This window comes from Barbus barbus, assembly GCF_936440315.1.
Source record: "Barbus barbus genome assembly, chromosome: 2".
Taxonomy (NCBI): Eukaryota; Metazoa; Chordata; class Actinopteri; order Cypriniformes; family Cyprinidae; genus Barbus; species Barbus barbus.
The window spans coordinates 30,851,294-30,878,088 of record NC_136730.1 but is presented as its reverse complement, the minus strand read 5'-3'; the positions used below and the strand labels follow the sequence as shown (position 1 = coordinate 30,878,088).

General features: G+C 38.6%; 1 protein-coding gene across 1 annotated transcript in view; it reads right to left on the bottom strand.

The window, feature by feature from the left end:
• Nucleotides 1-304: 304 nt before the first annotated feature.
• Nucleotides 305-26,795, bottom strand: part of cgnl1 (cingulin-like 1) — a 28,219-nt gene continuing 1,728 nt past the window's right edge. The window contains exons 2-19 of the mRNA XM_079374812.1: nt 24,349-25,998; nt 24,147-24,241; nt 22,286-22,391; nt 21,749-21,850; nt 21,259-21,407; nt 20,606-20,747; nt 19,814-20,026; nt 11,256-11,462; nt 10,848-10,952; nt 9,591-9,743; nt 9,190-9,360; nt 6,575-6,733; nt 6,375-6,464; nt 3,428-3,511; nt 3,180-3,304; nt 2,960-3,068; nt 2,630-2,793; nt 305-1,763 (exon numbers count right to left, since the gene is read on the bottom strand). Of these exons, the coding sequence (XP_079230938.1) occupies nt 1,616-1,763; nt 2,630-2,793; nt 2,960-3,068; nt 3,180-3,304; nt 3,428-3,511; nt 6,375-6,464; nt 6,575-6,733; nt 9,190-9,360; nt 9,591-9,743; nt 10,848-10,952; nt 11,256-11,462; nt 19,814-20,026; nt 20,606-20,747; nt 21,259-21,407; nt 21,749-21,850; nt 22,286-22,391; nt 24,147-24,241; nt 24,349-25,947 (3,921 nt within the window). The 5' untranslated portion in view covers nt 25,948-25,998 and the 3' untranslated portion in view covers nt 305-1,615. The remainder of the gene's footprint in view (nt 1,764-2,629; nt 2,794-2,959; nt 3,069-3,179; nt 3,305-3,427; nt 3,512-6,374; nt 6,465-6,574; nt 6,734-9,189; nt 9,361-9,590; nt 9,744-10,847; nt 10,953-11,255; nt 11,463-19,813; nt 20,027-20,605; nt 20,748-21,258; nt 21,408-21,748; nt 21,851-22,285; nt 22,392-24,146; nt 24,242-24,348; nt 25,999-26,795) is intronic.

Below are 26,795 nucleotides of genomic sequence, written 5' to 3'. Positions count from 1 at the left end.
CAGACCAGATCTCAAGACAACAGCCAAAGGATTTATAATGGGGCTCAGGGCCTCTCCTCCACAGCTCAGCTGTGTATAGGCACGCATATCACACAAATGCAGCCCTCTCTCAACACTGGGGGAGGCTTCTTGCTCTTCTAGAAGAGCTATATCAGTCTGGTTTCTCTAGCTAAAGGCACCACAGGATCAGGTTCTAGTCTTAAGCAGTGGTTCTTCTCAACCTTTTGAATGCAAGACGCTCCCCCTATCTAAACTTAGAAGTACCTCTGGTAATTTAGTGTAAAAAAGAAACAAACAAACATGTCAGTTTAATGCAGTATATCTTTATTTATAGTGTTTTAGCACTTTAAGACTGTAAAAAGAAAAATCAGATTTATTTGGTCCCCCAGTAGTTTGCAGAGGCCCCCTGGTTGAGAAAAACTGACAAAATGACAAAAATTGAGAAATGACAAAATACTTGGGGCCAGAATGTCATTTTATGCACATTATTGACATTACTGATGGTGAATTACTGCCAGTACATTTTAAATTGTAACACAAAATAAAAAAGCAAGGAATATAAAATAAACAGAGCATCATGGGATTAACTGTGGAGTTTATTTATTTTTTTACGTAGCTGTACAGAGAGGTAGGTTTCGTTTTTGAACCTTAAAAAAAAAATCCACTAGTAACTAATAGCGCGTTTGTTCCATTAAACAACATTTAAGCACCGGACACACAAAGAGTTCACTTCAACAGACAGTGCAAATCATCACAGTGTTCTCATAGGGTGATTGTCAAAACAGTAATATACAAGGTTTGCATAAAGAAATATTTATTTTCCAACTCTGAAACAACAGGCACAAAGATGCTTTCACATTTGTGCAGGTACAGGGCAGCATCCCATGAGTAGCATAAAGGTACAATGAAACTGATTATAAATGTTTTTATAATACAATAGGCTCATATGGTTTAATCCATAACACCGTTTTGTGTTTCAGAAAGGAGTGAAAAATCCTGGAAACATAAACGTGTCAATATAATGTAACAGGTCTACAGCCAGTTGTTGTATATTTTTATGGCGCTGTCTGGAATAATGCTAAAAATGAAATGAACATTTACAGAAGTGAAAGCAGCTTAATATAAATAATAATAATAATAAAAAAACATTAAATCTGCTTGTTCATTAAGTAAAAAAAGTTGGCTGTAACTATGTTTTCATATATAAAATGTCCCTCATACATACTTCCCTTATGTTTAGTCTGAATTATCTTCAGATCTGTCAGTCCTTCACATTCCGGACAGTTAAATATCAAATGGAGTTTTCGCATCATTTAAAGGCTTTTTATGTCCGTGGATTTAGTGGAACTGCACAATTAAAATATTTAACAGTAAAGAAAGAAGAACAGAAAGAAAAAGAAAATGTAGTTGAGAAACATTGTATTTTACACAGTGCTATACAGTATCAATAGGGTTGAACACATAAAAGATTACTTGTACAAAAACCTAGCAAAAATATATCAACATGGGAAAAAGGCATTGGGATTGGGCTCATGGTTACATGAAATTGTGGCAAAGAGTTCATAACAGAGCGCAAATGTATCTTTTCCATCCTTTCCCATTTCCAGTAGCGTTTTCACCGAGAGAATTTGGAGATGATGGCGTCCTGACTGCTGGAGCGTTTGTAGCCAGATGAAGAACTGAAGTAGGTCTCGCCATCAGTGCTGATATCATCATCATCATCATCATCGGCATTCAGAACTGGTGCCGAGTTGTTCTTACGCCTTGTGGATTAACAACAAAATGACCATTTTTAGTTAGACTATAAGGAATACAAGTATAATTTTTTGTATTAAACAAGCCTGTCCATTGTGTAAATGTATAGAAGATGTTCAAGCGCTGATTTGCAATTAGTAATAATAATAATAATAATAATAATAATAAATAATAATAATAATAATATACACTACTGGTCAAAATTTTTTATGTTTTTGAAAGAAGACAAAAATATTAACAATAACTGTTTTCAACACTAAAGAAAAATGACAAATTCAGCATTACACAGGAATAAATGACATTTTAAAACATTTCACAATAGAAACCATTTTAAATTGTAATGATACTTCACAATATTCTTGTATTTTTAATCAAATAAATGCAGCCTTAGTGAGCATAAGAGACTTTCCAAAACATGAATGTTTCCAAAGTTTTGACCAGTAGTATAAATAACATCACTGAATGCATTTACATGTACTTAACAACTTTAATTGGAAAAATTAGTAGCCGTTTTAAAATGTAAACTGAAATTGTACCAGTTTGAATTTGTGAAGTCTGACTAACAGACCCAGATAATAGAACGGTAGCTCAGCTTCACATACATACTAATTAGACTACAATTGGCTTCTGCTTTATTTCTTTATTATGAAAACTAATGTGCGCAATGTGTATTTAATCCTTAAAATATTAAATTACACATTGTGTCATGTATACTTGGACAGTGAGATGAACAGCATAGCTCAATTTGAACTGCACATACTGGGAGACGTCATTCCTTTAGTGGTAATGAAATATTTTAGCTGACATCAGGGTGCTCAGAGTTGAACCCAGATCATCAGTAATGCATTTATCTCAGTAGGGTTCGAATGGTTACCTCATCTCACTGCGCAGTGCTTTGAGCTGACTCTGGAGTTGTTCGTTGGCCTCCTGCTGCTCCTCCAGGTCTCTCTGCAGTTTCTTCTTGTTGTGTTCCAGTCGGTCGATCTCCTCCTCCGCCTCATCCATCTGCCTCTTCAGAGCCTTCAGACGCAGGTTCAGCTACACACACACACACACACACCACATCAGATAAGAACAATACTGACTACACATTCATCACAACTCAACATTGTTGCACAGTGTTGCAACATACCTAAAAGGACCCATTAAATATTATTTCCAAAATTTAGTTTAGTTTTCCTCTCGGAGGAGGATGTTTACTGACCTGATCTTTCTGATCCTGCAGTGAATGATGCTCTTCATCCACTTGCATCATCATTTCCTTCACTTTGCGGTCTAGTCGACGATTCGCCAGCTGCAGGTTGCCTCGTTCCCTGTTAAATATTTAATCAAGTTACTTTGTTTTAACTTCGTAGAAGACATTTTACAAAAATCCAATGATGTGATGTCTAGGACACACTAAATGCATTAGTTTTCTCATTTACCTCTCCTCTGCTTCCAGTCTTTCCTCTAGTTCCTGGATGCGGTTCTCCAGCTGGGCCACCAATCCTTCTTTACTGGGCTTGTGAGATCCCTCCAGATACGCAATCCTGCTCTTCAGATCCTTATTCTTGACACAGAAAAGGAAAAGGAATGTTTAATTATATATAAAGGAAGTTACAAGAGTTTTGCTAGTTTGAGAGGTCAGGAGCTATAGGAGCAGATGATGGTTGGTTTAAGGGTTTGTTTTTACCTGTCTCTCCAGGGAGATCTTGTCACACTCCACATCCTGTCTGCTGGCTCTTTCCTGCATCAGCTCATTCCTCATCTGCTCCAACTGTCACACAAACACAGCGACACAAACATTACTGGCAAACCTCACTAACGCAACACACCAACAATAACTCTCCTCCATAACTAAAAACATGGTTAAAAAAAGGGTGATAAACTACTGTTCAAACGTTTAGGGTAACATTTTTTTATATTTCTGAAAGAAATATCTAATGCTTTTATTGACTGCATTTCTTTGACCAAAATACTGCAAAAAAGTAATATTATTACAATTTACAATAACTGTTTCCATTTCAATATGTTTTGAAATGTAATTGATTCCTGTGATGGCAAAGCTGTATATTCAGCATCATTACTCCAGTCTTCAGTGTCACATGATCCTTCAGAAATCATTCTAATATGCTGATTTGCTGCTCAAGAAACATTTCTTCCACTAATCATCATCAGCATTTATTTTCGAATAAAATCTTTTGTAACATTAGAAATGTCTTTACTGTCAGTTTTGGTTAATTAAACGCATCTTAGCTAAATAAAAGTATTCATTTCTATAAAAAAACAACAACCTTGGTGTAGTACAGTAGTGCAAACAATTTTACATTTCTAAATGTTTTTTTGCTACAATTGAAAAGCCAAAACTTCATAGCTGATATAATACTTAGCAATAACATCAATATGTAGATATTTACTCTTTTTTTAACAGCTAAATTAAATGGCCATATTTTTGGTAACACTTTAATTAAAACCTTTACATATAATTCATTATAAAGGGTTATTAAAGGGTAATGCATTATAATTATTCATAATGTGGGTTGTAATACATTACATCTTGTCGTAAATAATTATAACCACATTTAAAGTGAATGGTGTAACAATGAATTGATAAGTGTTAAAATGTATTAACTGTGGTTACATTAATGAGATTCTTCAATGCATTATAAGGTGCATTACAAGGGATAATTAAATGCATTAAAACTACTTTTATAATGCATTATACATAAAGGCTTTAAGTAAAGTGTTTTCCTATAATTTCTCCAAAACATTTACAAAGCACCTGCCTGAAATTCTCCAAACCAAAAATATTTCTCATGGACATCAGTCTTCCAAAGCATGAAATGCACAAAAGATGTTGAAAATGTAAAGAGAACTTGCCTTAAGACAGTGGCAGTGAAGACAGACATAGAAGAAGGGATACAAATTGAAAAGGAAAAATAGCGATCGATAGAGAGAAGATGGCTCTTTTTGTCTGCTGCCAGGCGCTAAGAGTGGATGATATTTTATGCCAATTAGCGTGTGACAGCGGGGCTCAGGGATGAGGGATGGGCTGCGTGTGCTGCTCTACCCTGCAGGGCGCTGCGTCAGCAGAGCAGAAAACACACTGAAACTAATCAAAGCACGAGAGCGATACAGACAGAGAGAGAAAGAGAGAGCATGTGACCAAAGAGCGGGAGATTACTCTCATTTAGACAGCCACTCGTGCACCTGCTGCCATGGACGCAGGTGTGCCCATCCTGACACCCCCCCCCCCCCTTCTGTAACCCACCCCGTCTCCACAGAGCCCTATACTGTTTCCACACAATCTCACCTCAGCCTTAGTGTAACACTATTGTGTCATTATATTCACCTCAATTCTCTATTTCCAGACAATTAAAAAAAGCTCACGCGCTCCACTCCTTCATAATCTATTAATCACATCTTCAGCCCTGATCTAGATTTGTCGCTTTTTAAGGGGTCTAAATGTGGTGCGACAGGTGCAATCAGACCAATGCGCCAGATTAGCTTTTGCAAACAATAAACGGGAAAGATTTGGGCTACTTGTGAAGAAAGTTTTAAAAGGTCCAAGTTCAAGAAGTCATAGGTCCAACCAAATGATGCATGATCCTAAAATGGCTTGTTTCAAAAAATAAACTGCACATAGAAGTTTGTCTTGCTTCCATAAAAAGCAAAGATCCAACACTTCAAGATTGTAGAAACCAGACCTTGTTTCTCAGGAAACATGTATCATCTGTGCCTGAGATTGCAACATGTTTCCTTTACTGGGATTATCGTTCAGGAAGGAAGAATTCTCTCCGGCCTCTTGCTTCAAACCTCTGCTTGGGCGATTCTGGATGTTTCGATAAAATGCTTTAGAGTAAGCTTTGCCACTGGCCGGCTTGAGATGCCTGGCCGCTTGCATATTTTGGCCGAAGTGGAGCTTTAGAGAAAGCACTTAATTGATGCCTAAAATTCGGACAGGCACTCTTTCACCAAGAGGCAGGCTGCCAAAGAGAACGATTACGCAAGCTCCTCTTACAATGCACTCCCTCTCACACTCCATCTTTCTCTTGCTCTGGTGTGAATTAACTCTGAATCTCGAGTGCAACTTTAAAAAGAAGAACCCAACAGAGGATCAAGCATTCAAGTTCAATTCCGTCACTTGTATTTCACCAGGAATGAAAAAGTGTGTGGCTTGTAACAAAGTACTCGTGGAGAAAGACATCTTAAAAAGACTACATTTTGAGCGGCAAAAACATGATTTGAAAATTGCATTTCTACAGTTCACTTTAAATGTAAATTAAAAAAAATTCTGTAGACTGTACAATACAGACACCAGTCAAATCAAAAGGCTTATGATTAATTGTTTTAATTTATTTGTCTAACACACACTAATGTATGTATAACACTAATTTTATTATAACCTAATATTTTAACCATTTAAATGGGCGAGATAATGAGGAAAAAGGTACATATACATGTGAACTTCAATACTATTTAAAAGAGAGAAAGACATCAGGAATATACCCTGTAATCTAGACTCTAAAGAATCTAAAATATAAGATGGATTCGTTCAGTGCAAAATTCCCATATATGTTAATGATTTAACTATTGATTATGGTAAAATATTCATAAAACGTGCGTCAAGAGGATCTCACATGTTCTCTTCCTCTATCCATTCTCTCCAACAGCAAGTCTCCATTCTGTCTCTCCTCCTCCAACTCCATCTGCACCGCAGACAGATGGTCCTGTTGACAGATGAAAGCACTTTGTTCATTAAAACAAATGTTCAACAGTCAACGGTTCAATAAACATTTGATGACGGTAAAAAGAAGACATGTCTCTATTAGTGCAGTACCTCCAAGAGTTTGACTTGTCTGGTTTTGTCGTTTGAATGGGCTTTGGTCTCGGTCTCGACCTCTAGTTCAAAAACCTTCTGCTCCAGTTCCTGCACTCTCTGCAGCGCTTCATCTCTGTCTTTCTGACACTGCCGCAGATCCTCCTGCACACGAGCCAGCTGAAATACGCAAACAGTCACATTTTAGTCTCTGAGAACACTTTACATCCAGTCGGATGGCAGTGAATTGCCTAAGATGAAACCAATTTAAGCACCGATTTTGGGTGAAAACCTGCAGAATTCTGTAGTGGATTTTGATTCAGCAAAAATGTGTTAAACCGATCAGAGAGTATTATACTCTTATCTCATTTCTCCGGTCTTCAGTGTCACATGATCTTTCAGAAATCATTCGAATATCCTGATTTGCAGCTCAAATTATAATGCTGAAAACATTTGTGTTGCTTAATATTTTTGTGGAATCCACATTACATTGTTTTTTTTTTTTATTATGAAAAAAAGGTTTAAAAAGAACAGTCTTTATTTGAAATCTTTTCTAACAGTAAATGTCTTTAATGTCACTTTATCAATTTAATGCATCCTTGCTGAATAAAAGTACAAATTAAAATAAATAAATAAATATAAATCTTACTGGCCTCAAAGTTTTGAACCATATAGTCTAAGTGAAGAGGCATTTATAATATATAAATATTTTATATATCCCGTACCCTACAGAGGACAAATGGTGTGATGCATTATATGAAGAGTTTCATAATTGTATGTATGATTTAAAACATCTGCCACTCAATTTTGTCCCTCTAAACATCATTACCATTTAATTTGTACCATGATATCTCTCTTGAACATGATTTCTACATTTTGCTGTCCCGCTCCTGCAGTTACAATTTTGGCCACAAGATGCTGCCTTTGTCAAGAGTTAACTCCTAACACATGTGAAATGTACTATTTACCACAAACAATTGATTTTGAGTTTTACGTGTAATTTTAAAGAAGAAAATGGGTAATAAATATTCAGTAAAGAAGGATAAAATGTGTTAATGTGTGTACTGCATGTAAGGAGCATACATGGGTGTGATTTGGTTTTATAGCAGAGAGCAGCAGAGGTGTATCGCTCCAGAGGAAACAGCTGCGAGACTTAGGTCATGATCTGTATGAGGAGAGTGTGTCAGAGAGGAGAACATGTGTAAGATGGAATTCTGGGAGGACGAGGTGTCAGTAGGTCATCGCTCAGACCCAACACTCCCCACAGGAACACAGCATCCCTCTCTTCCTTCACACACAGCTGTGCAGCGGAGGACGTCTCACTGTTCCATCTCTTTTCACTGTTTGCTTTTCTTTGTATCTTTCTTCCTGACACTCTGTTCCCTTCTCCGCTCATGAACAGATATTTCCCAGGCAGCAGAGCAGAATTACAGTCAGTCAGTGAGCACTGGAAGCGGGCCAGATTACACTCTTGTTCTCAGCTCATAAAGTGTTAATGAGATTGGGGGATGGGTCCCATCCCCACTGTTCCACAGGACCTCCTTCACAGGGCTGACCAATAATGCCTGATTCCCATATCAAACAATAACATTCTTCAAATGCCACAGTGCTGACAGGGTTAAAGCGCATAACAGCACAGGTCAAAGGTTAGTCCCACTTGGGGTTGTTGAGTATATAAACTGAAGGGTTGGATAGGGAATAAGAGCTGAAGTGATTGAAAAATCTGATCTGCCAAAAGAATGTCGGCCGATGATTAATGGTGGCGAGGAACATTCCAGAGGTTTATTTAACACTGAGAGAGCTGATATGGTGATATTCATCTCCACAGAGAAAGAGATCAGTTGAATAACATGGAAGTTATGCAAATTGTGTTTAACATGGCATTTGGTGGAGTTTACATTGAAATTTATCTCTAGCCAACTGTTATGCTTCTTCAGAAACACGTAGTACATCTTTTTAAGAAATGCAAGCTTCACTTTGGCTAGATACACTTCCCATATTTACATGACTTTTTTGTGCTGTTGGATAAATAAAGCATAAAGTCTGAGGATAAGGGCTTAAAGGCTTCTGTGTTTCACTTTGAAATGTTTACCTCAGATGATCCTACAAATGAAATGTGATTTTCCTATCTGTAGGCCCTATTCCAAGTCAAACAAACTGCATAATGCAACTTTTTTGGAACGTTACAATGGTAATACCACAGTTTTGGACATATTTATGTGTTTTGCAGCACCAAGTATCAAAGGGTACATGCCCGTTCATACCAAGGACAAGAACTATAATGATAATTCTAAAAATCATTTTCAACTCTATGACAATTGGGAAGTCCACACCACTACTATAACGATAACGGCACACAGAAACAATATCGTTGGAATCACTTTCAAAACATTTTTTACTGTAAAGACAGTGACAGCCAATCAGAATTTACCCGACTTTAAAGAGCGCATGCATTTAAAGTGGCAGAAAACATAACTGTAGTGTGTGCTTAATAAAGCAGTTGCAGCTCAGACCGAGCTCAGACTGGTTCTTAAACTATTTCAGGATTTAGAAATGATTTGTTTTGTTTTCAGGCTTCGCTTCAGGTTGGTTATTTTTGTAAAATGTTGTTGATATAACGGCCCTCCTCCACCCACCTCCTCCTGAAGGGTCTTGGCGGTAAGACGTGACTTCTCCAGTTCCAGTCCTCCCTCTCTTAGCCGTTTCTGCAACTCTGCCATTTCCCTCCGGTTCTTCTCCTTGTACATGTCTATCTGCTCCTGCAGCTCCTGAGTTGAGCACTGAGACGCCTCCACTATCTCATACATCTATACAGACAGAAAGAGATATTGAAAAACCAGTAGGACAGAGAAAAAAAAAAAACTTGTCAAATTCTTCAGACATTTGTCGGCTTCAGCCCAGGTTTCTGTGACAGAGACCACACTAGTTAACCAGCTCAGGTTGTGCTCCTCAGTGAAATCAAAAGCACGTACTGAAAGCAACTTACTAATAAGCTTAAGACCTTTACATGATTAAAAAAAAAGCACATTATTCTCACCTCCCGTTGCAGTTTCTCCACAGTGCGGTCCAGCAGCCTCCTCTCATCTTCAATCTCATTCTTGGTGTTTTTAAACTGTTCTTTCTGACTCCTCTCATCCTTTAGTCGCTCCTGCAGCTCATGGTGCTCTTGCGTCATTTTGGTCAAGTTTCTCTATGGATGGGAAAGCATCATTTAACAATTAGAATGATAGTTTTAAGATGTGTGACCTAAATGAAACATCATGTACATATCTGAATCTGTAAAAAAAAAAAAACATTATTCTGGAATTTGACAGTGCTTATTTTAAACTTCAACACTAACGTTCAAAAGTTAGGGTCAGAAAGATTTTTTTAAAAGAAATAAATACTTTATTCTTCAAGGATACATTAAAATGACAGTAAAGACTTTTATACTGTTATGAAAATATAATTTTATTAGTGCTGACAAACGATTAATCGCAGTTAATTGAATCCAAAATAAAAGTTTTAGTTTACAATGTGTGTATACATTGTATATTTATTATGTATATATAAACACACACATGCATGTATACATTTAAGGAAAATATGTTATGTTTATATATTAAATATATTTATATATAAAATAAGAATATAAACATATAATTGTATATACATGTAAATATTTTCCAAATATATACTGTATGTGTGTGTATTTATATATACATTAAAAATTATACACAGTACACACACATTATGTAAATAAATTTTTTTATTTTGGATGCCATTAATCTCGATTAATCATTTGGCAGCATTCAATTTTATTTCAACTTTCTATTCATCTGTGCTACTGTGGTTTCCACAAAAATAAAAAAAAGCAGCAAAACTGTTTTCAACATTGATAACACTAACAAATGTTTCTTGAGCAGCAAATCAGTATATTAGAATGATTTCTGAAAGATCGTGTGACACTGAAGACTGGAGTAATGATGCTGAATATACAGCTTTACCATCACAGGAATAAATTGCATTTTAAAATATATTCTACAATTATGTTATATGAAATACATTTTAATACTACTACTACTACTACTACTACTACTACTACTACTAATAATAATAATAATAATAATACACAGTTTTTATTTTTTATAAAAATAAATGCAGCCTTGGTGCACTTCTTTCAAAAATAACAGCTTAGGGACCCCAAACCTTTGAGCGGTAGCGTACACAAAGCAACAAATCAATAATAACTGAACCAAACATGATTTTTTTGCTATCTTAGCTCCAGCTCAAACTTGGGTTTCCCAGGTCTCACCTGCACATCCTCTAGGCGAGTGCTAAGAGCCCGGTTTGCACGGGTCATTTCCTCTTCCTGTTCCCTGACCTCAGCAAGAGACTCCTCCAACTGCCTTTTCTCTTTCTAGTCACAAACAAACACATTACAGATGTTTTACATCTCTCTGTGTCTGCATTTCTAGACACAGATTAAGCCATTCCCCAGTCTAAAGGGAAGAGTTAATGGGGATTCAGAGCTGATGGAATTCAAGACAGGACGATCTTTAATCTGGGGAAACTACCTCATGTTGATAATCATTAGAATGTAATATAAAACTAAGTGGCAGAATATCCCAGCACATGAGAAGTTCATGTGACGCTTGCCTTGGGGTTGTGATTATAAATGTAAGTGCTTCTTTCACACAATCAAAGAGAGGGCTGAAGGTACCTCCAGACGGCCAGCTCGCTCCCCCAGCCTGCTCTCCTGCAGCTTGGCTTCATCAATGATGCGGTTGAGTTTGGCAACCTCATTCTCCAGCTCCTGTGCCCTCTTGCGCAGTCTCTCCACCTCCTGAGACAGACGGCCTGCCTGGCCCTCAGATGCCTTCCGTGCTGCCTCCACTTCCTCCTTTTCCTTACTGGCTGTAACATTGTTCTAGAAAGAGAGGACAGAACAGGAAAACACAATGTTACATACAATTAGTTATCTTGAAACCCACATAGCTTCAGACTGGCTCCAAAAAGAACACCAACTTCAGGCAAAACTGATGCATCCCAACATTGGTTCCCACTGAATTATAAGAACAATAGACCTATTGTCTATAGTGTGAAATATAATTAACTTTCCAACATTAATTTCAATTTATCTCGGTGATTGCAAAGCTGAATTTTCAGCAGCTGTTACTTCAGTCTTCAGTGTGACACGATCCTTCAGAAATTATTATAATATACTGATTTTCTTATTATTATCTGTATGAAATGAAAACAGTTGTACTGGTTCATATTCAGGATCTATTTTTGTCTGGATTCTTTGATGATTAGAATGTTCAAAATAACAGAATTTACTTTTAAAAAATCTTATATTAGAAATATTTTATATATCTGCATGAAGCCTTCAGAATGAAAATACGAGGGGAAAAAAAATAAACATCACAAGAAATTATGTTTCAGCCAGAGACAGAGACTGGCCCATCTCATACGAAATGTAAGCAGGACCTGCACTGTTTTTCAAAAATATATAAGAAAAAGCATTAAATAACCCAACTGCCATGGGGCAAAATATATTTATTTACAAAAATCATGATAAATACAGCTTATTTAGACAGTTATAAATATTTATATATGGTTGTCAGTTTACCTACTAGTGAATTTTTGAGTTGTAGAAGCTGGTTTAAAGTTAAAATTTAGACTATGGTGCTGGAGTTGAAGTACTCATCAATAAACTCCTACAACAATGTGTCTAATGGAAAAGTGTGTGTGGCACAACAGGCCTCTGACCTTTGACCTCCCCTTAAATGATGTGGGCCAATATAAATGCAGTGAATCAGAGGCAACAGAGGTGAGGTTAAACTGGACGACCCTGTTCAATTTACTAGCGTCGTCCATTTCGAGTCAGCTAAGCATGTCTCCTTCAGTTTCTCAATGACTCAACCTGGCACATTATACAGTTTCCTGATTCCTTAAGCCTTTTGACGAGTTACGGTTTCAGCAGCCATCTCAGAACGTGAGCAAATTCCTTAATTAGCCTGTGCTCTGTTGGTGGCTGCCTCTTTGTCTGGTTTGGGCTTTTCCTCAGCCAGTATTACAGAGCACTCGTCGTTCTTCTTCGTCAAGTTTTATGAATAAGCTAGACTGTCCCGTAGAGCTTCTGTATGTGTAAAATGCATTGTGTCATTCCAAATTCATTCTGCTATTAAAGACAGCTATGGATAAGGACACTTAAAACAACACGTACAGAACTCCTTGTGAGGTTTTCAGCTAACAAACCGAGACAGCGGTCATGCACCGAAGAACTCTTTATCCTGTTGATGACAGCTCAAAGATTACACACAACACGGATGGCCCCAGAACCGGACGAGCAGGTAGATCGTTTGCTATGCATGAGGGAATGTTGCCTAACTGGTTTAACCATCCACTGTGAGCAACTGTGGACAAAGATAATACGAATTATAGCCAAACAAAAAGCTACTACAAAGCAAAATTTGTTGTGTCTGATAAATGCAAGCTGTAGTCGACATTGTATTTTCTACAAATTTCTAAAGTACTTTTTTAAAATTCACAAAAGTAAATGCCTTAGATCAGGATTATAGGTTACAGGTAAAATGGTGTCTGAAATACCTGTGCCCTAATGGAGTGGAACTACAATTGCAAACCCTGTGATCAACAAACATCCGGACGACGGCACAACTCTTTATTAAAGTCAGGTCATCCCAAGCCTAACACAGCAGTGACTCATTAGTAGGCTGGGGTGGATTTATGTCAGTTCTGCTTAGAGTTCAAAGTCCTGAAGCCCCTCTTTCAATCTCTCTCCCTCTCCGCTGCCCTGACTGGTCAGTAATACCTTACTCATTAACCACAACACCACCTAAAATAACCACGGCGAACTGCCCCAAAACAAACCCAAACATCTGTTACGCCACACCACCACCCCTAAACGCCATCAGCCAGGAGGTGCTTTGCTAATATGTACCTAGCAAAAGACAACATACTCGATGCTTGCAAAACTGCAGAAGATAACAAAGGTTGACAAAGTTTAGTGAGGAGTGACCTTGTAAAATTGTAAATATCACTGCTTTTGTCTTCAGAAAAGCTGTGCCATCACATGATGCCGCTTATCATGATGGCTGTGTCCTTCAGAGAAGGTTACCACGGTTTAATTGTTGCAATATCCTTTTCCCTTTACTTGAAGTGAGGCATTTCATAGACTACAGGACACGGGGATGGTGCTGAGAAACTGTTGCACTGGGGAATCTGGTGAAACTCTTGTTTGTATTTAACGAACATTCACACAGTCTCTTTCCCTCTGTGCCCCAGTTCCCGCAGTCAGGTCTTTGAAGAACAGAAAGGGCCGAGCAGAGCAATGTTTCTGTGCTTATTTTCTTGACAGAGGCATTACAAAGACTCAGAGAGATTTGAGAAAGCAGTGCTGAATGGTGCTCTAGCCTGCCCGGGCTGTTTATGTATAGTTGGGCATTAACCAGCATTGTGAGAGCATTCAAAAAGCTCAAGAATAACAATGGCAGGAGAATCACAATCAGTTCATGAACTCCTAACAAGGACACAGAGCGTCCTCAAGCTTTGCGTTGCTACATCTTTACAGCACCGTTTATGGTCTAAACCATCAGAGAAACTAATAAACCTGCTTAAAGCCATCCCAAATTCACCACGATTTTCTCCTTCACATGCATCACAGTTTTTCCAAAGAGCTAAACCTCTCTAATCCATTCAAAAATCATTCAGGGTTACATGTCAAAATTTTAATCTGAGGTACAACATAATCTTAGAGCCATCCAGAAAACCATGCAAAATTTAATCACAGGTCAACCCTGACTGTCATCGTCATACAATTTACATACTGCTCTGCAGGCAATGTCATTTCTCTTACACTAACAATTCATTTAATTACATGTACTGTAATTCTAGATAAATATAATTATACATAAAAATCCTTTAAATATTATTGGTTTATATTCTTTTTTTAAAGACCTGCTAGCTAAAAAAAATAGCTGGCTTGTTTTATTTTTGTATTGTATTTGCCAATGAAACACATAATGACCTTCATAAATACATCACGTATCAAAATTGTTACAACAAACCATAACTGTGTACAATGTTTCATTGCCTAGTACCCACACAGATGCACTGACACAACATGTATCAGCATGTGTAATCAGTGATTTCATCTACATTATATTCAGAATGTGCAAAATTACAGGAAATCCTGTTTTCCTTGTGTCCAAAATTCAGCTCTGTTTTTACCTCAATGAAAACACCCAGCTTGTGTTTTCACCGCGAGAGCAAAGACCAATTAGTCATCTATTCCTATGGTCAACTTTTCAATGTGACCTCTGTTTACATGCCAGGCGCTTTTCTCAATAAAAGCTTGTGACTCAACAGAAAGATAAGAATACACAACCATAGAAACATAAGCGACAGGTCATCCAAGGTACTTGAAACTTTATCAGCCAAGCACAAAGTGTTCAGTCTTTGAATACCACAGCAACACCAAAGACTCAAGCTTCACTCCAGCTCCAAACAACACCGGGTCTGTTTCTGCATCCTGGTGGTATACGTTACAATAGCCTTGCTCCTAAACAAAGAGCACATAGACACAAATGTGCCGAAGCAGGACGAAATACTAAAGACGGGCGAGAGGTGCTCAAGGTGGAAATGAAAAAGCGCTGCTTGAAAAGCACTGGCTTCTTTCCAGCTGCATAAGACGCCTGTAATAACCTCCTCTCGTCCTTCAGAGGAGGAGAGAAAAAAACATTTTCTTTGATTGAGGAAGGTATTGTTGATGGCTTGCAGGGTTTAAAGTGCACACAGTTTTCAAATGCAGAGATGTCAAAAAGAGCAAATTAAATCTTGTGTAAGTCTTCTCCAAATGTTTTGACCAAGCACTTGTAGAGCCGTACCCTGTTCGCAAAGTTTAAAACCATTGTTTTGATTGAAACTATTATGTGGCAAGTAGGTGGCCCAGGACGCGTTAGGAAATATTACACTATAAATGAGATCACATGCGTTTCCGGTGATCAGATCCCAAAACGTTTTGGGATTTGTTTACACTCGCCCCATGTCTAAATATGCCTACTTCTCTACTGCCAAAACTACCCACAAAATCATAGAGATAAGTTGGAAACAGTGGCAGATGTCATGGGTCACATAACAATGGCGGATGTGGCATATCCAGATAATATCCCACAAGACTACTGTTAAAACCAGGTGTAACCAGGGGTTAAGTTGTTTTGCTCCAGTTTCTATGTACTTTTCATAGATAATGTTTACATGATTTAACGTTCAATTGCTTTATTGTAAGCTACCAAAAGTTTGGTGTCAGTAGATTTTTTAAGCAATTATTCATTCTAGCAAAGCTGCGTTAAAATGATCAGATGACAGTAAATTTAATATTACACATGTAATTTAATACAAATTTAAAATATTTTAAAATAGAAAACAATTATTTTAAATTGTACTCATATTTCACAATATTACAGTTTTGCTCAATTTTATATAGATAAATGCAACCTTGGTGAGCATAAGAGACTTCAAAAACATTTAAAAAAAAATAAAGACTCCAAACCCAACTGTTATGTAAATAAATAAAACAACTCCTTCACCTTGTAACTATGACTCTGAGAATCAGGTTGGGCAAATAACTTTTCCAGCCACCTCCCTAATAAAAGCCTAATTCAAAACAGCCGTTATAAACACTTCGGACATACAGATAGTGTCATGAGACTGGGTGTGATTGTAACTTAAAGCGACTCATCACTTGTTTTCTATACACAAAGACGCATGCCACTACCTTCAACGGACATTACAGATATAACTGCTAACATGTTCCACTCTCTTCCATCTTTAAAACCACTGCCAAGAAGTTTGAACTCAATCGGAGCCTGGGCTAAATCCTTAGCTTTGTGCTTCTGTGTTTGATCTTATAAAAAGGCAGGAGCTCAGAGGGTCAGACCCCCTCTGCTGAGCTCATGGTGGGGGGTTTGTAGGGTTCCAGGACTCTACACTTCATGTGACAGCAGGGGACTTTGGCTCTGCGGGACAGTGAGAACAATGGCAGAAGAATCCAGGCCAGTGCTGGAGTGAGTTCAGCCTGTAGTTGAGGACCCTGCCATGGCCTACTTACACACAAAGTGTGCGTCACGCATGAGGGCCGCTGTTTATATGTAGACTATGAACTGTCACAGTAATCGCTTACAATCATTTTCACTGTCCATCAAGACACTGCAAGGGTGCCGACTGAGCTTGTTGCTATTAGGCCGAAGGGTGAGATGTAGATGCACATAATCTCTTTGAAGCTTGTATTTGATTTCATATGGCTTTTCTTCACTGTTTTTGTTATTTTTTCCCCCAGTGTTGCACATCCCACTGTCCCTCTATCTCTTCCTACGCTTCTCTTCTTCCCACTCAGGCATCCAGCTGAATCACCACAGAGCAGGCCGGAACAGTTTGCTATCATCACCTGAGGAAACACACCATATCCTGTGAGACCGTCGGACCCCCAAACAGCCCCAAGGAGACATTAAGCGCTCTCTATCAGCCACAGCCCACAAAACAAACAAATACAGCACAGCAATGCCGATTCACTCAAATTCACCAAAGGCTACACATCCTGATACCAGCACCCAATGCAAGATCTTGGATTTTCAGTAGTGACTGACTGATATGAACTGTTCGGGGCTGTAGGGTAGACGAGAGACAACGGTGACCTTGTTTGACATTTAACTTCATAACTTACACTACACTTTAACAAAAATATTCAGCAAGGACAGATTAAATTGATCAAAAGTGACAGTAAAAGTTTTTTTGTATTTAATTTTAAAGGAACTACTTTAACTAAATGGTGTTCTTTTGAACTTTCAATTAATCAAATAATCCTGAAAAAATGTATCATTGATACAAAACTATTAAGCAGCACAACTGCTTCGTTGTTTTAACGTTGATAATAAGAAGAAATGTTAAAGACACTGAAGGCTGGAGTAATGAATGCTGAAAATTCATCTTTGCCATCACAGGAATAAATGACATGTTAAAATATATTAAAATAGAAAATGTTTTAAAAACTATTAATTTGTTATAATATTTCACAATATTATATATATTTTACTTTTTTGATCAAATACAGGTTTGAGTAGCAAAAGGGACTTGTTTCAAGAAGAAATTATTAACTTACTGTAATATCAACCCACTGTATCTCAAAAGATATGATATAACATATGATATAATCAAATTGCTTTAATTTTACTTAGTTTTGGTACCAATTCAGCAGTCTTTAAACACATAATGTGTGTTTAAAATCGAAAATCAAGTCATTAACTGGATACACTTATCAAATAAAATTATGCATAGGATTGTTTATTTTTTAATTCGGTCAATGCAAATTTATATTTAATAACCAGCAATACAATTGCTAATGAAAAGATTATATATCTACAATTCATGGGAAATTTAATTAAAAACTTGGAGATATAATATAAATTTATTGACAACAAATCAGTTATAAACTATTAATAAACACACATTTATCACAATCATTTTGAAAACAAAAACCCTTATCCATTCACAATTCAGAGGCAGAGGTAGAGGTAAAACTTTTTGAATCCACCAAGTGGACATTTTGACAATCGGAATGGTCTCGAAATGGAAATAAATTGGCTGATATAACGGTCCATAACTAATCTTAGTCATAATAGTAAGGGTCTGGTTTTTATACAAGAATCCAGTAACGAATAAGAAAACAGGGAAGGCTATTGGAGCAGGGAGAGAATCCCTTCACAAGGGCGCCTAACCATTGAGAATCAGGAATCTCTTGCTGAGAGGGGGACACTGTGACCCCCCCAATTTCCTTTCTGTTTCCCCTCCTGCTATTAGGGCAGAGCAATAGCTTTATATTCGGCCATACAAACGGATAGAAACAAACACCAAGTTGTACTGACCACCTACAATTTCTACATTGCTGGTAACAAAAGCCTAGTAGAAATATCCACATAAGGTGTACTGGGAAACCTGGGATCAGTAGTCGAAACTAATGCATACTTTGGAGAATACCTCATGGGAAAAAAACAAAGGAAAACAAAATCAAACTAACCTTTTTGTACAGAACTCCCCCCATTGTGTCATCTGTAAGACCCCTTGTCTGCACGGTGACCCACTTATTGGCCATGTGCAATTCCCCCAGCTATTTGCATATGAAACAAACCCATCATTCATTTTCAAAGAAAGAGAGAGGAAGACCAGCTAACCACCTCATCACAGCCTCATTAGATTAGTGACGGCCTGCCACTGCAATTAAGCAGCGCTAAACTCCATTTAGTGCTTCACCCTTCAGTGTTCCTCCACATGGGGCCTTCCTATCAACACTAACACCATAAAGAAGAGGCGCACGGTAATACTCGTTGAGCCCGATGGCTTGGTTGCTCGCTAAAATATCCAGAAAGCCAATGTCCATAATCTGTCTCTTTGTCCACTTCTCTAAGGTCCAAGGACAAAACCATCCACTATTCTCCCAGCATCCGTTAGTGCAGCCATTTCGAAAATAAGTACAATGAGCTCCGCACCAGGTTTACTGTAGCACCTGACCAATATTAAGCACTTTGTCGGTTTACTCTTTTAAAATACATCTAAATTGAGACAACAATGGCCTCCTCTGGACAGGACGTTCATTTGTTGCAGAAAGGAAGTGAACTAAGAAGCAGGCTAAAGCAGTTCTAGCCACCTATGGACACCCATTTGTCCAAAGACTACCTCTTTCACTCCTTCTCTTCCTGTTTGTTCTATTCTGTAACTCGCTATGATTTTAATACTGCCCTTACTGTACGAGTCTCTTCAGAATTTGGGGATTCTGTCATCCGTTTTCCCCTCATCTGAACAAAACAATCATGGTCAACTACTGGAAGTTGCTAGGAACTCAATTCTTATGAAAAGTGATGACAAGGCTGAAGGTGAAAGGGTTTACAAAACAAGTCAAAAAAGTGTAAATCATAATTTTAATATTGTGACATAGTATTTATGTTGAAATGATTGTATCATTTGACAAATAGTACATGTGCGTGCCTAAACATCTATGCTTGCATGCTAAATCTGCATAAAAATACTTCAAACCTCATATTTCCTTTGCTACATGGCACTTTTAGTGACAGGAAATGATAGGGAGATAGAGAGGGAATAGGATCAGGAAATGTTTACATGGTTTCTAACATCACACAAACCTCTGCTGTCGCTGATTTATTAGCAAGGTGTTTTGGTTAAAAACTTAAAGGCAGATAATAAAATCACCTGTTTGGCTTCTTCCATAGCCGTTTGCAGCTTATGGATCTCCTTTTCATACTGCTCCCTAAGTTTATCCACCTCCTGATCATGAGTTGCCACCTCCTCTTTCAGAGCTCCTTTGAGAGCGGTCAGCTCCCTCTCACGCCTCCTCAGCAGCTCCTCCTGCTCCTCTTTGGCTAGAAGTAGCTCCTGGAGGTCTAGCTTCAGTTGCATGAAGTCCTAAAAAGGACAGTACAATGTTAGAAGTTTCAAGTCTTAATTATTTTGAATATGCAAAGCTGGATCTGTTATGCTACAGATTACTGATGAGTAAAATTTGAATTGGAAATATACAGCTTTCCATGAAATATTATAGAAGTTACACTATTGTTCAAAAGTTTGGGATCAGTATGATTTTCCGTTATTTATTTGATTTAAAATACAGTAAAACCAGCAATATTTTAAAACAGTAGTACAATTTTAAATACTGGTTTTCTATTTAAATATATTTTATTCCTGTGATGGCAAAGCTAAATTTTAAGCAGTCATTACTCCAGTCTGCAATATGATCCTTCAGAAATCATTATAATTATTTGGTCATTTCAAGAAAGATTTCTTATTATCAATGTTCAAAACATGTTATGCTGCTTAATATTTTAGTGAAAACCGAGATACATTTTTAAGGATTCTCTGATGAATAGAAAATTCAAAAGAACAGCAATTATTTGAACTATAAATAGTGTAATATTATAAATGTCTTTACTGTCACTTTTGTTCAATTTAATATCTGCTTGCTGATTAAAAGTATTAATGCTATACCTCCATCATGGCCTCTTTGTCTGTGCTGTCTGTTTGAGATTGTTTGGCTCCATCCAGCTCATCGTGCATCTCTGAGAGCTGGTCCTGCAGGTCTCGGATCTCAGTCTGGTACTGCTCTTTCTCCATTTTCACCTGGTAGAGTCTGATATACACACACACAAATACACTCAAATACCTGTATTCCGAACTGAAACAAGAGCCAATGCAGACAGGCCTGGTAATCTGCTGAGCCCATTTCCAAATAAACCCCTGCCAATTCAAAGCATGGTGTCACAGAGGATAATTTACACTTATTTTGACAACCTTAGACAGAGCCGGGATGGAGAAATCCCAGAAACTTGCATATCTGAGGGTAGTGTAGATTTTCACAGCATAAGAAGGATTCACATCAGGGCCAACACCTGCAAGTTTTCCTTTTGCTCCAAAGTTCACAGTGAACACAGACCGCTCATAAGCATAAGCAGGGCCAGGCAGACATTAACCAGCAAGTTCTGCTTTGAATTTGGGGTCAAATTCTGCAGAATGGATTTAAATATAATAAAATGTGCAGGCTAGAAGTTTAACATATGAGCTTTTAACCGAATTTGTCAATTACAGGTGTTCTATTTTTCATATTTATTGTGGGTCTTTCTTTCCACAGGACAGTATCTTACTCGTCCACTGTAGTGCGCAGGTCAGCCTCTGTTTTACTAAGCTTGTCCCGCAGTCTGCTGCACTCGGCTTGACTCTGGTCCAGCTCTCTCCTCAAGTCTTTCATTCCTGATCCCGCCTTTAGCTGAGTCTCACTCAGAATACTGCGCTTCTGCAGGGAGAGACATAATAAGAAATGACAGTAAGGAAATCATTGACTGTTTCAGACACTGGGCATCTTTTTTGGGATTTAAGGCCCAGTCTTTATAATAAGTCAGTAATTGGTTAATTTGATTATTGATCTTAAGGGGTGATAGGAGTGGGATTTTCCGTCAACTTGGAAGCTTCTAACAGACTGACCAAACAGACAGAGCAGGGGTCCAAGGTACAGTTGATGAGTTAAAGCAGCAAAGGTGTTAATGGAGAGAGAGAGAGAGAGAGAGAGAGAGAGAGAGAGAGAGAGAGAGAGAGAGGGGGGGGGGGGGGGGGGGGGGGGGGGGGTTTCACCGTTACCTTGCTTTCATCCTCAAGCTGTTTCTTAAGATCAGCGATTTCTTTTTCCAGTTCTGCTTTCTGCTCCTGAAGAGCTCTAGCCTGGGCTGCAAGGTCTGGAGACTGAAAGAGGAAGGTTTATAAGCAACAGAGCTCTTTTGAGCTCTATATAATAGTGATTCAATACAGATTCAGATGCAAGCTGAATAAAAACAGCAGCTTCTCAAGAAAAATCTCTGTTGTAATCAGAAATATTTCCAAAGATGGGACTTTATAATGCTCATTCACTCGAAGTTGGTCTTTCCATATACAAGATTTCATGATTTTGTAGGTGTGAGTGTTAAAAAAGTTCATAATTAAGTAAAAAAAGACTAGGTTCTTGTCTGAATTTGCTTGCATAGGTTTAAACATTAGCCATGACTATGCTGTTCGCTGAGTAAATAACCTCAGTCAGCCTTTATACTTTCTCCAAGAGATATACTAAGTCTCTCTTATAAGAGGCTCACAGTCTTAGAGCTGTTTGTTGAACCCAATTACAATGCCACAACAACGGCTCACTTTGTTGTCGCCTTGCACGTTCCCAGCAGCCCGTGACTTCAAGGTCTGGATTTTTTCGAATACCAGGTTGACCTTCCTCTTGGTGGTGTCATCGTTATCATTGCTCCTGCAAAACATGACAGAAGTGCTCATAATTCATTCAGATGGTTTGAGAGTCCTTTTCTCTGAGCCAAAATGTGTGTTGATAATGTGTGTGTGTGTGTGTGTGTGTGAGAGTGACTGGATCAGAGAGTATAATCCTTGATATTTCTGGGAAAAAATCAGCCTGGCTCTTTGCCTGCGTGGAGAGTACAGAGTACTCAAGCTTTGATGTGTCACCTCATGACCTGCCCACCCTAATTACTGCCTTCTTTTAACAAGTCACATGTCTGAGCAGGGACACGGGCACTCGAGTGATGCATCAGGGAACAGCAAAGAACATTGGGTTACTGACATGCATATGCAGACTAAAGCGTATCATTAGATTTCACAGAGAGAGAGGAGAAACTAACAGACCAGCACCTCCTCTCCTTCAAACACACACATACACACCTCCCACAGAGCGGACCGTCATTAACGGTTTCATGACGCAAGCTGCTGTCGCAAACAGACGTGTCATGTCACAACACTGCTGACAATGTATTTTTGCTCCATTACAACTACCACGACCCTGGTGCATCTATGGTATGCGCCTCAGAATGGTAACTAACCACTACCTTAGTGTGTAGGGCTGGTTTCTAAAGGTTGCCATTGACCAGAAGATATCTGATCCTACATCTGCAAGGCTTCAGAGGGTTCACAGACACTGGTGTATAATCCGCTCTGTTTACCTCCCTCCATGCAGCACATAAGGAATGCAGAAAGGGCGGAACTGTTGACATCAAGAATATGGAGTTCAGGGAGGGCACGAGTTCTGCTATTCGCTAGAGCAGGTTGGGCCGTCGGGCACCTACAGCATGCGTTTGAAGCGGTGCAGTGATCATGCAGGATTAGATGAGAGCAGGAAACAGTGCTGTTTTGGGTGGAAATTTAGTCCGAGCAAAATAACAGATTTGAGTTGTTGGCAGTGAGGCAAAGCACGGTTTGGAACATCAAGCTGTTTTTTTTAAATTACTTGCCATTTTGATGTAAGATGTTAGAAGGGGAACGTTAAGAACCTGTTTTTTTTCCTTGAAAGGGTGAGATAAAGGTGTGGGAGTGCGAGATGTGAGTGGATGATTCTACTGTACACAAATCAATGTAGGGGAGTTAAAATTCTTGTAGTGTTATCATTATGTGTCAGACTATGTGGAAACTACCTTAAATTCCATGAAAAAAATCTCACTTCTCAGGAAATAAGAGTGAACAATATTGAGTAGGAAACAACCCTAAACCATTAAGGACACAACTGTCACTGTTTTCATTTATTAGAAACTTTAGTGTGTCAGATTAATATTGTCTGGTGAAACCAGCATGAACATAGCAGAAACAAATAGTAGAACTGATATAGTAGAGAGGAGCCCTGCACACCTTCTTGACTGTTTGTTAAGACCAATAAGAATAAGATAAATCAATACTCCAATAAAATGTCAATACAATATATTTAGGATTTTTATGATAAATGCATATTATATATACAGTATATACACACTTTTTTCCCACTTATAAAAAAACAAAAAAACAAGAAATGTTTTTGAAAGTTCTTCTAAATATGTGTCCATTAAATCTTCAATCATTAAAATGTCTTTAAAATAAATGGTAGATGCATTATATTGTAGATTGTCCTTATCATGGACTCTCATTTGTCATTGAGCAATTAATAAATATTTTTAGTTAATGTTTTTGACATTTGTTGATAGCAAATTAGCAAATTCATATAAAATAATTTGGAAAGTGCACCCACCCATCTTTGAGGTAACTGAATAATATCTGCTTGGCAGTCTCTTCATTTGTTTGTTGTGAAAGCTCTTCTTGACCTTTCAGAAGATCAGGTGTCACCTGGGCAAAATATAAAAAAGGGGAAAAAAATACATCTCAAATTACTGGTCACCCCATAATGGTGGGAATGTATCAAAATAGCAAAGAGGAAGACTATGCGTTCTTACCTGAGCATCCACTTCAGTGCTTGATGTTTTACCATTGACAGCGGGACGAGAAATTGATCCAATTTTCACACTTGACAGGCACTTCATACTTTGTGATGGTTTGGCCTCTTCATTTTTATTCTCTACAGGTGCTACAGAGGGACGACTCTGGGGATTGTTGTACCCTAAAATAGCAGCTGAAGAGTTGGAGACTGTGCCCTGCGGAGAGCCTGGAGCACTTTTAACTTGTGTTGTGTTTCTTAGGTTAATCCTGGGTCTGACAGTGGAAGTTGGCGACATGGGGGAAGTCTTCACTCCAGCAGCCTTCTGCAGGAGCAGTGATGGGCGAAGGAGATGCTCTGTAGACCTGCCTCGATTCCGACTAACTTCATCCAAGTAGTCAGAGTCACCCCCAAGACCAAATGGCAAAGCGCTATCAACACTACGGGAACGCTTGCGGTCTTCTGGGTTAAGTCGATTCCTCCGCCCTGACCGACCCCTGCGTTGTTGAGTCTCTTTGCTGTCAAACTTCTTGATAAGCTCATCCACACCTGGAATTGAATCAGTATCAATGTCACGCCCCGTGCCAGGCAGAAATGGGATGTAGCGCCGGTTCTCATGACGGTTGATAGTCTCTGCATAAAGCTGGTCCAACTGGTCTTCCTTGGTTGGTGTGGTGGAGCCCAGAGAGGAGTTTCGGGAGGAGGAAGACTGCAGCACTGGGCCACTGGAGTCAACACGGCGTAAGGGCAACACGTCCGGTTCACGTCGACTTCGTTCCAAACTGGAGTTTGTGCTACTTACTGAGCTGGAAGGTCTAGAAGAGGCCTTAGTTTGGTCATTGGGGTTGCTGGCTATTGTAGATGGCTGAGGAACTGGAAGGCGTTGTGAAGACTGAGACGGAGTCTGGTAGGGCACTGGAGTCTTAAATGGTGGCTTAACCTGAGATTGTTTTTGAACAGGGGGTTTGACCTGAGGCTGTGACAGAACATGGTCCTTGGCTGAGCCAGTTTGAGGTTGGACATTAAATGGGAGTGTCTGAGGACGAAGTTGAGGTTGGGCGTGTCCCTTGTCATCTGGTAAAGATGCTTCTGGAACCTGGCTGGAGGATCTGGCTTGGCTTACAATTGGGGAGTTGGCTCTGGGTAGGGATACTGGGTAGGGATTTTGATACTCAACTGAAGGCAGACTTCGAAAGCTATCGAGAGTATTGCTCTCAGGATCATATGGCTTGAGAATCTCTGGATGCTTTTGGAAGTTTAACAGACTGGACTGCTTCTTAGGATCGGAAGTCCCATTGTGAGGACCTCCATGGAGCTTTGGAGACATAAAATCCATATATGGGTCTTCAGAAAGATTCTTCTGGCTTCCTTTGAAATCATATTCATCATAATTGAACGGGCTCTCAGAATCCATATATCCATTATTGTTTTGTGGAACTGCATAGGGGTTCGGACCTCTATCTTGGTTATTGAGGACCACATAGGGGTGTCCATCTATTCCTTGAACTCTGATACTGAGGCCATAAGTACCATTGGTCTGGCCTCTTGTGCGGGAAGGCTGAGTATAGCCTTGTGATAGTCCAGTGTTTGGCATGCCGCTAACTCTATAAGACTCCATCAGGAATGCTGAGAGAAACAACCAAATCCCTCTCTGTGGAGCGGCTCACCTCTGCAAACAAAGCCATAATCTCATTATTACATAAGTAGTTTGTGATGCTTACGCTATCTTTGCAATTTTAAAAGACCACAATGAGACTGTCTGACAGCATTTGTTTATGCCATATAGTTTATCTTTTTAAGACTTAAAATAAGATAAATGTGCAAAAATCCAAAGTCAAAGTAAAGATTTTAGCATGATCCTCCACCACAAACAAAGGTTGTTTGGACAAAACAGGACCTTTCAAGCCTTTTAAACATATTAATTGCTCTGGGTTTGGAATTTATTCTGAGACATACATTGACACAGGCACATGCAACAGTCTTTGTAGTTATTCCAAGGAACTTGAGTTAGATGACGACTTACAATATCTGATGCCATTTCAAACAGTACAATAATGACTTCGCTAACTTCATAAGAGCATGCAGAAAATTAAGTAACTTTCAGCCCGGTTTCAGACTTTATCATCTCAATCACACTGACATTGCTGACTAAAGCTAACAGAAAGCGCAATGTAGATTACATCTCAACTAAAACAAACTGGCAAAAAAAAAAAGTAAATGATGTCACTGTATAGTATGGGGGCTGCGTTAGAAAGATAAGCGGAGGAAAAAACAGAGGAAGTCAGATTTAGTATTCAATTGTCTCGAAACAGCTGGTGACTAAATTGTCTGTCAAGAGCTCATATCTTTTATGGAAATAAACCAAAGTATAGCCGTGAGGATGTTTTCATATAATTTGGTTCTTTGAGTACAACGTATTCAAAATGCTGCCAATTTTGACTGCAAATAATCAAAAACACCCAGTTG